The sequence below is a fragment of the Xiphophorus hellerii genome, chromosome 8 (assembly GCF_003331165.1).
Source record: "Xiphophorus hellerii strain 12219 chromosome 8, Xiphophorus_hellerii-4.1, whole genome shotgun sequence".
Lineage (NCBI taxonomy): Eukaryota > Metazoa > Chordata > Actinopteri > Cyprinodontiformes > Poeciliidae > Xiphophorus > Xiphophorus hellerii.
The window spans coordinates 12669307-12679055 of record NC_045679.1 but is presented as its reverse complement, the minus strand read 5'-3'; the positions used below and the strand labels follow the sequence as shown (position 1 = coordinate 12679055).

Sequence of the window (9749 nt, the reverse complement as noted above, 5' to 3'; positions counted from 1 at the left end):
AAATAAGGCTGAAGTCTTGCTCTTTTACAGGAAGGTCGAGGCTAAAACCTACCACTTTCATAAAGAAAAAAAAAATACTGTTTTCCTCAACAGGACCCCCCAAAATAAATAATAGTAACAACTTTCAAACAAAATACAACTTTAAGATTACAAACATGTACATGCCTCATTTTATCCCCTAAAAACAACAAAAACAGTTTGGCAAGATGTCCTATGTCACAACAAGACGAACATTTCGACAATTCCTACATTAGAAAATATATTGCTTCCTGTGCATTGAGGCTGGAGTCTACCTTAAGAAACAAATGAGATCAAATAAAAATATGACCAAATAAATCTGCTTTTTCGGGTTTGGAAAGAAAAAAGATTGGGTAACTAAATTCTTTCTTTTTTCTCCCCCTCCCCCCCCCAACACATTTCAAGTCATAGCTCTCAACTTGAATTTATGTTGTTTATGTTGTAAGCACGATCAGGTGTTGGCTTTCATTGCCTTTTAAAAAAATGGTGACTAAAAGGCTAAAAAAAAAAAAAAAAAGTCCCGTCTATCTTGAAATAATGCACCGAGAATGATGTAAGAGATTGGATGTGTAAAAACATTTGAGATGGAATAATGTGTTTTGCAAGACTTAATGATTGTCCAAAAATAAATGCAAACTTGAGTACAATGCCGCAGTGTAAAAGAACATGAAAGTCAAGAAAGACGTACTGAATTTTAACACGTCTTCATTTATGAGACAAGAAAAAAGTAAACTGTGACAAAGGCAGATCACCTGGTGAATAACTACAGGTACCAGGAATCATACTAACTATTGGATAATGATGTGTGTAATTATGAACTCAAATCCTCTGAGCTTCAGAAATGAGTGGTGCCATCTTCTGTTCTGTAGAGACAATCCTTCCAAGTCAATTTAAAAACACACTACAGTGGGCTCACTTTGAGCCAGTGTCCATCCCCTTTTTTACACCTCTGCTAGAATGAGTTCAGAGCAGACAGTCTGTGTAAGCGCTACACCTCAGTGGAGAAGAGGATACTCTGTCGTTTACTGTCCGGGGTGGGGATGGTTTCCAGCTGCAGGAAATACAGCAAAACCTGGACCTGAAACAACAGGAGACAAAAGCTGTGAATTAGAAATAAACATGATACAAACTCTTGAAAAGTATTTTTCCATTACAGTTGTCTTTTTGGCCCCTAAATTTAATAACTCATTGTTCCATATTTTGGCATTGTATCCCTATAGTGAAATTTTACCCAATATTCTCTAAAGAATGGCTACACTGTCTCTACAACGTTTCAGAAGTATTGTTGTTGAAACTCAGCATTAGCTGCTTATTTCTGACAGAACGTCAATGACAAAATTGGAGAGGGAGTGGACAGAGTGGCGCTGGGTTTAGCTCACTTGTGCCATAACTTCCAAGGACCAGCTGTCCCCCATGCTGATGGGTTGAGTGGGGTTAGAAGGAATCTTGCTGTCCTTCTCTGCCGGCCTTAGCAGAGTGGGCCCAAACACGGTTGCCAGATTGTGCAGAGACATCTTGTTGACGCTTTCTTTCTCTGCCACCCTGGGGAGAGGACAACAAACAAGTGACATTGGTGCCAATGATGTCAAACCATGATGAATTGTTGCCTACGGTGGTTGTTTGAGTTTACCTCAAAAGGAAACTACTGAAAAGAGAACTGCAGAAGAGTTTTGAGAACTCAAAAGCATAAACTGACGCAGAAATCAGTGAACCAGGTGCAGAGAGTTTAAACGCAAATACACAATGAGGCAAAATTAAACACTTGGAGAACTGAGAAGTAGTTTGTATAATAAGATCAGCATTTGGGAAAATTTTTTTTTAAATGAATACAAAATAAATGTATTTGATATTATAAATGGTTATGTAAATATGTTTAAAATACACATAAAAAACAAAAATACATTAGCTGAAACCTAAGGCCAGTAATGGAGTTGTATGTCTGAATATCTCCCAGGTACTAACTATAGTATCATGTCTTTCGTACCTCTTGAGGTGATCCAAAAGGAAAAGGAAGGTGACTAGGTTGGGTTCTGGCAGTGACAGCAGCAAGTTCAGCATACAGCTCTCTTTGGCAACACTATCAGTGAGGGCTGAACAGAAGGAAAGGAACACAAAGCAACAATTCATGTGACTCTTTCACACATTGCATGCGGCTGAATTCTTCAAGAAGCAATGTGTGACAACTACCTTGAAACAGCTCAATTTTAATAGCAATAATTAAATAAATTAGAAGCAGTGGGTGGTAACTTACTGATGCCACCTGCAAAATTAGGATAGAGCTCATCTGTGAAGAGGGGCTCAGGCAGCTCTCTGAAGTACAGCTTCAGGGTTCCAGCGATGGCATTAACATCCATCTCACTCATCATCACAGACACATCTTTGTTATCTGCAGGAGGAAGACAAGAAATGAGTAAAGGCCAGAGGAAACGGATGGCAGGAGCTAAGATGTGTGTTGCTAAAATGATGATAAGGAAATGCAAATACATTGTTTAAGATCGTTTATGCAATGAAACCTTTGAAGGGTTTTGAGTATAGAAAGCTAATGGCTCCTCTTCACACTGAATACCATTACAGCAGTATACAGATCATATAAGCTTAGGACATAGATTGATGCAGGACTTACTGGTGTCAAAGGCGGTCTTCAGAGCCTGAATATCAGTGGCCACCCCTGAGACTCTGTATATTCCCACCTCCTCCATGCCTCTCCTCTCTATCTCTTCTAGGCACTGACGGACAATGTAGGGCACCTTGGAGCGTTCCCGTCTGGATCAGGACAAAAACAAACACTTTGACAATTTACAACAATTTACTTCCAATCACTTTCTTCTTTATTCTTGAACTCTGTTTTATTGGACGGTGAAGGTTCCTACACATTTTTTTTATTTCAAAATTACTTTTACCAGACTTCCAGAGCTCTCTGTCCTATTTCATACCATTTCAGTGTATTAATAAAAACTTTGAGATGGATGGATGGAGTAAGGTCAAATAGATGAATGGATAACTTGCTATGTTGAACAAAATGTATCCTTTTTTTCTTGAGAACATTGTAGGTTGCTAAGTCTAAGGAAAAAAGAAGAAAATTGATAATAAAAAAAACAACAGTCACTTATTCGGTTATATTAGCTTAATAGTGGTGAGAGATTGACATATTGTCCAATACAAAAACAAGGACAATTAAAATAAGGTGCTGGTTAGGAAACTTTAACATGATCAGTTAAATAAAAGGCAAACCAGTTAACTAGTAGGTTTTAACAGAGTGAAATTGATAGTAAAAGACAAAGCTAGCATTTGTCTTGCACAGAAAAGAAGACAAGTTAGACTTGAGGTATACCAGCAAGAATATCGTAGTATAATACAGAAGGTTGTTTTTTCTCAACACAACGTTACTCCATTTTTCTAACGTTAACTCACTTGGTCACTGTGGAGATTTTAACTCCAAACACGCCCATGGGTTTCTCTGAGGGCATCCTCTTCAGGCTGAACTCTCTGCTGGTGAACTTCAAAGACAGTTTCACTTCAACCTGACAGGAAAAAAAAATGTTTACAAGTTTAGAAGTGAGAAGCAGTCATAAAAATCAGAAATTCATTTATGACAACTTTGCAGAATCTCAAGTAAATATTGTTTTAAAGAATGATATTATTAGAAAAAGTCCAAAACAATAATATTCAGAGTAAAATGGATTGGATGAAAGTGAAGAATAACTGTCACACTCACCCCATTCATAGGAATAACTGTTCTTTGCCAGTCTTTGCCTTGAAGAGTCTGAGCATCAAGCTGAGAGGAATAATCAAAATACACAGCTTTTATTACAAAATTAATGGTAATTAATTGTTATTTTTAAGACAAAAATATTCGATACCATATGAGTACATGAGGTTAGGGAAAAATTGAAAAAGTCAAAATGTAGTTGATCATTTATTTATTAATTCATTTCTGCTAATTTCTACTGGTTTACGCACTCTGGTTTACACTTGTTTGCGTCTAGATCGGTTAGAGAACCAGTAATGCATAAAACTATGACATCAACTGCAAAGATCCACCCTCTACATGCAGTAGGTGGTTGCTGATATCATTCATTTACTGCATTTCCAGATATAAGATTAACCAAATATGATTTATTTCCAAAGACTAAAATCATAACCACACAGATCTGATAAGCCAACTGGATCTGGGGCAGCACAAACTGGTGCAACTGAGATGATGCAGAATATGAGCAGACACACAGAAGACTGAATGTTGATGTTGCCAAAGCCTCTTCTGGTTGCGTACAAAATCGGATCACATTTCTCATAAATGAATCTTGTACCGCTGAGTGTGTACTTTGAGCAATTTGATTATACAGAATTGCATTTCATTTAAAAAGAGAGCAGCTTTTCTGTTTAAATGTTTTAAGGTGTGGATTTCAATTTTCTCCAGTAAAAAAACACAACACTATTGGATTTAGTGGGGCCTTTTCTCAACTACAATTTTATATATATAGCACATGTGAGCCTATAAACAGTGAAGAAGGACTATAGAGAATGGATGGACGGAGAGATAATTAGTAGATGGATAGATAATAGATGATAGATGGATAATGAACTAATGATCATGAACAGAAACATGAATGGATCTTGACTAAAAAACAAACATATGGATATAACTTGTTGCATGATTCGTATCTGCGTTATGCTAAGCAACCTGTCAGGCTTTCCGTTGTTTTGCTCTGATTTTCTTTGTTGCAGACAGAGAAAACTGGGCATTCTCTTCCAGCAAATAACGGTAATTTTAACATGTAAACAACGTGAACCACATATAAATGACAGCAACAGATAAAAATAAGTGAATTTCTGTCAAATAAAAGAGATATCATTTGTTCAGACTTGTGAAAATCCTGTCAATCATCTCTGGCAGCTGGTTTACAATGACATCATCCCATTAAGACAGGATCAGGTCTCAGAATTACTGAAAAGATGCCACTAGGGGGAGCATGTCACTGAGCTTTTGAGCCAAGGAATCAGACTTTTCTGCTGCAGTTTAACCAAATCAAACAGGATACAGAAAGCTCAGATTAAAACTGTTTCCCCATAACTAACAGAAACAAACCTGTTTTGCTCTGGGTAAGCTTTTGATCTTTTATTTATTTTGCTAGAAACACAAAAAGAGAATAATATTTGTCTTTTTTTATCTTTATGTTTGCTAATTTACAGTGATGAATTTGGGCTGATGTTCTCTTGGCAACCTTATCAATGACACCTTAAATCTGCCATCAATGTCAGGATACCGGAGTTTTGACTTTTGACAGCTAAACCTGCCAGCACAACAATGGATAAAAGGTCAAAAATGGCAGCTTTTTGTCTGTCAAAAAAAATCATCCTGAGTAAATATTTGCTGAACTGACAGACATTTGTTACTTGCTACACAGGTTGGACTATCTATTGCAATAACACACTAATATTCATCTTTCTACATCGTGCATGACTGTCAAATCGATGTGTGCTTCATGCTTTGCAGCTGAGGAGATGACATAACTCCCGATCAATACTGAGTCATGGTAAGTCTGCAGATCGTAACGGGGGGTGACGTCATGTCATACCAGGATCTGTCCTTTCCCAATGATGCGGTCTGTGCTGTCTCCGTCTTCTTTGTTCAGCTTGGTCCTGTTGTAGCTCTTCTCATAGCAGAGCAACCTCAGGGTCTGAGAGCCCTCCAGCTCGATCTCAAACTCCTTTGGGTAAAAGGAAGGAAAAAAAAAAAAGAAAAACAATGTTTGCATGAAAGATGAAACAGTGAGACAAAAATTACAAATATTGTCCCTTTACTGCCCACAGCAGAGCGACATTCCTTGCAATTATGTAAGGTAATGCTCTACATATGGTTTGCACATTGTTCTGAGATCCACACTGTCGGTTCATTTAGCTTTTGGACAGATGTGAGTCATCTTGTGCTGCAGATCCTCATTAGTTCATATTATTTCCACTTTGTTAAGCAGAATTCTCAGAGAGGATCTAATATTTTTCTAAACTCTCTCTTCCCTTAGTCAGCAGTGGCATTATGAGTGCACTCTTCTTGGTGTGCACATAGACGCTGCACAATCTCTTCAAATTGTCCACACTCTTACAGTAGGTCCTATTTTATGTGCTGGAGTTGCAATCAAATGGCAAAAACTGATATACAAGCTTCAGCCACATTTCTTTTAAAGCCTTTGGTAATTGTGGAAATGATTGTGACATCAGTGATTTTGATCAAAACTATAATTTCTCATGTGGGACATTTTTCACGTACTAAATAAATTCAATCAAATAGATATAGGAATGTTTCATAAATGTTTACCAGGGGTTGCCAATGACTGGAGGGTGCAATATCCACCAGCTTGTATGCAATAATAACTATTTGCAGTAGTTAATTTCCTCTATATTTGTGTGGGTGGGCAGATTATCCTTTTAGTGGTTTTTGATAGACATCTTTTCGCTACTCAGAAACAGACAGCTAACCGATAAAAACAACAGATGCTACACATATGAGAAGCAGCATAAAAACACACATAAGAAAAAGTGTTTTAAGTGGGTACTGCTGAGTAAAAGAAAAAAAAAAAACATTAATGGTTCATTAATGCTGGATATTTGCATAAAATTCTACAGTCATAAAATGAGACTAGTACAGATTTAGTGTGGGTATTTGTTCTGGATTTTACCTCGTTCCACTTGGGTTCAGTGGTGTATCGGTAGACTCTCGTCTTTGCTTTATTTAAAAAGAAGCCAAACGAGTCCACCTCCAATGTGCAGTAGAGATCTGGCAGAAAGAGGGTGATGGTGAAGAAATTACACATAAAAAAGAAAAAAAAAAGGGAACTCTGTATGCTCACAGGGAATGTTTGGTTGCATTTCTTTCAACCACAAAAGTACAATAAATTAATAGAAGCTTTTTGCTTTTTGCTAAGTCTGAAGTTGAGTGACTCACTTAAACTCTGTTTGAGGCCAGAGGCAGAGTGGACGATTACATTCAGAAACCCGTAGAGACCAGAGGATTCATCCTCTGGAAAAACAGCAGAGAGATTGGAAAAGGATGTCAGCGGGGGCAGATTAGAAAAGCATGCACATCTCTGTTTGTTCTGGAGTCGATTCAGGCGGAGGGGGAAGAGCAAAAGCAATGCCGGCTTGTGGAGAAGATTTAATTTAAAGCTGTTTTTGTAATAATTTCATTCCTGATGCACAAATAAACCCTACATTTAGGTACAAATAGAAGGAGCCTACCTTCTTTATTCAGACTAAGTGGAATGTTGTGGACAGTTTGGAGTTTGAGACAGGAACTGGTCAACATTTGGAGCTCCATGGACGTCAGTGAGGGCGTTTTAACACCTTGAAGACACAGAGGTAAATAAATGGTATCTAAATGTCAGTGGATATCAAAAACATGTCATATTGGAATGTGAGATGGGGTCTTAGTCATAGGCTTAAAAAGCAGGATTTGCTCTAAATGTTTAATTAAACATGCATTGCACATTGTGATGTGGGAAGCAGGTATGTTTTTCTTTAAGTGGATCAGACAGGACATGCCTGGAGGACATCTCTTCGACACTCACATTTCTGCTGCTGTTCCCTGATTATCTCTCTCCACTCTGAACGCTCGTAGTCAGAAGAAATAAGGAAGCTGTAACTCTGAAAACACAAACACACACACACACAAACAGAGTATATAAGAAAACACAGAGGTCTGGGAAAATGTATATGACCTGCTTTTGATTTTATTTTCCATGCTTAAATCTTTTAGATCAAACAAATGTTAACATCAGAAAAAGATAACCTTAGTAAAATAGTAAAATGCTATGGTTAACTACAGCTGAGTTACATTTCACTAGTCGCACTCAGGTCTGGTTACTGACAAAATATCACAATCACAAAATCACTCAAATAGGAACTGTCTGACAAGATGGAGGTTAAAGATCTCAAAAGCAGCAAAGCATCCCTAGGCATAAACATCCATAAACGGAGAAAACATGCAAAAGGTGGAGTACCTTTTCAGGAGAATCTTGTAACAACCAGCGCACATCTACAACTCACCCAGGAGGTCACAAAAGAAGCCAGAACAACATCTAAAGCACTGAAGACTTCTCTTGGTACAGTTAAGGTCAGAGTTCATGATTCAACGATGAGAAAGAGACAGGGCAAAAATGGCATCTAAGAGAGAGTTCCCAAGTGAAAACCACTAACAAAAGACACAAAGACAAAGTGGAACTTCCTGGAAAGTGTGCCGATTTCATCTGCTGCAAAACTCTGAGCATTGAAAAAAAAAAAAACAACGTACCTCCAGTTAAACATGCCATAATTAAAATAGCCATAATTTAAGGAAACAAGATTTTGGGTCTGTAACAGATTATCTTGAGAGAAAATATCTGTTCATCATGAAAAGCTCATGTGGACTTGAGATATGCTGCAAGACAATGATTCAAAGCACACGAGCAATTCTCTCTATGATTGGCTGAAAAAAGAGAAAAAAAGGTTTTATAGTAGCCTAGTCAAAGTGCCATGACTTTAAACAGACTGTTCAAACCCTCTTGTTTCGAGCCAAGTAAAATGAAACAGTTGCTTAAAAACTAATTTCTGTATTTAATCAAAGCAGCTTTGTCTGATGATGAAACGTATTTGAAGATCTGAAACACGAAAGTGTAACAATGGAAGATCAAGCAATTAGTAAAAGGGAAACTCCAAATTTAGTCGGGTTGTTCATTAGTGAACTTAAAGAAGCGCTAGAAAGGATTTGAAACTTGTGACTGACTTATTTTTGGGACCTGAATGACTCAGGAAGGCAACGGTTAAATAAGAGACACAAGAAATACAAAGAACATGCAGGGAACGATTTAGAAAAGACTGAAGAATCTGAGCACATTATCATAATGGTGGCATCCTCACCTTTCCGTTCTTGTTGAACAATCTGAGCGGCATGCTGGGAGACGTTAGTAGCAGCAAAGACTCCTGCTCCGACAGTTTCTTCCGGAGTCGGTCGATTACTTTTGAACCCTTGTTGGCTCTCTGAAAATCCAAAGCAAAAATAATGAATTGCTTCATAAAAATTCAGATTCTCAGAATCATCAGTATTTAGGAATGAGTCCTCCGACTGACCTTTTCCCTCTGAATCTCACTGCGAAGGTGTGAGATCTTGACCTTAACGGCATCCAGCTCTTCGTCCGGGACTTGGGGAATGGTGAGGGGCTCTGTGTCTTCGGGGCCTTGGAAGGTCAGCTCAGTCAGGGGGATGTACCACTTGCAGTCGTACTGTTGATTTTTACTGCATTGGATCAGAAAGAGGAAAGTTAGAATGTCCAGAAATAAAAGTAAAGTAGATACAAAGTAGGTTTAAAAGCAGGAGACGGATCAATAAAGCAGGATAATTGATACAGATGACTACTAGTGTAAGGCTTTGGTGGCATTTTGGAGTCCATATTGGACTCATTGGCCATCTGTGGTGGAAATCACGATTTGGCTCCTGCTTTATGTGATGCAGATGGTTTTTTTGCAACATCATCTAGTATGTAAGTGCATGTAATTGCTCGCTTAACATATCCTTTATATTTTCTACTGAATAATGTTCTCTTAATCATTGGTTTGTATTGTTTGTAGATATTTCAGTCTTAAAACATTTTTAACTTTGAAAAATATTTGTTTGTTTTAGCAGGTTAATTTCCTCTTTCTGCTCTGGATGCCTGAGTGTTGCCATTTTTCTTGATCACTAAAAGAATGCAGTGATCAGGCAT

General features: G+C 37.8%; 1 protein-coding gene across 1 annotated transcript in view; it reads right to left on the bottom strand.

Annotated features, from left to right (window-relative positions):
- Positions 1-406: 406 nt before the first annotated feature.
- The window catches only part of bcr (BCR activator of RhoGEF and GTPase), a 71333-nt gene continuing 61990 nt past the window's right edge, over positions 407-9749 (bottom strand). The window contains exons 10-23 of the mRNA XM_032569995.1: positions 9118-9283; positions 8908-9027; positions 7581-7656; positions 7252-7356; positions 6959-7033; positions 6693-6790; positions 5595-5726; positions 3734-3793; positions 3430-3539; positions 2642-2781; positions 2270-2404; positions 2003-2108; positions 1398-1560; positions 407-1096 (exon numbers count right to left, since the gene is read on the bottom strand). Coding sequence (XP_032425886.1) covers positions 1007-1096; positions 1398-1560; positions 2003-2108; positions 2270-2404; positions 2642-2781; positions 3430-3539; positions 3734-3793; positions 5595-5726; positions 6693-6790; positions 6959-7033; positions 7252-7356; positions 7581-7656; positions 8908-9027; positions 9118-9283 — 1576 coding nt within the window. The 3' untranslated portion in view covers positions 407-1006. The remainder of the gene's footprint in view (positions 1097-1397; positions 1561-2002; positions 2109-2269; positions 2405-2641; positions 2782-3429; positions 3540-3733; positions 3794-5594; positions 5727-6692; positions 6791-6958; positions 7034-7251; positions 7357-7580; positions 7657-8907; positions 9028-9117; positions 9284-9749) is intronic.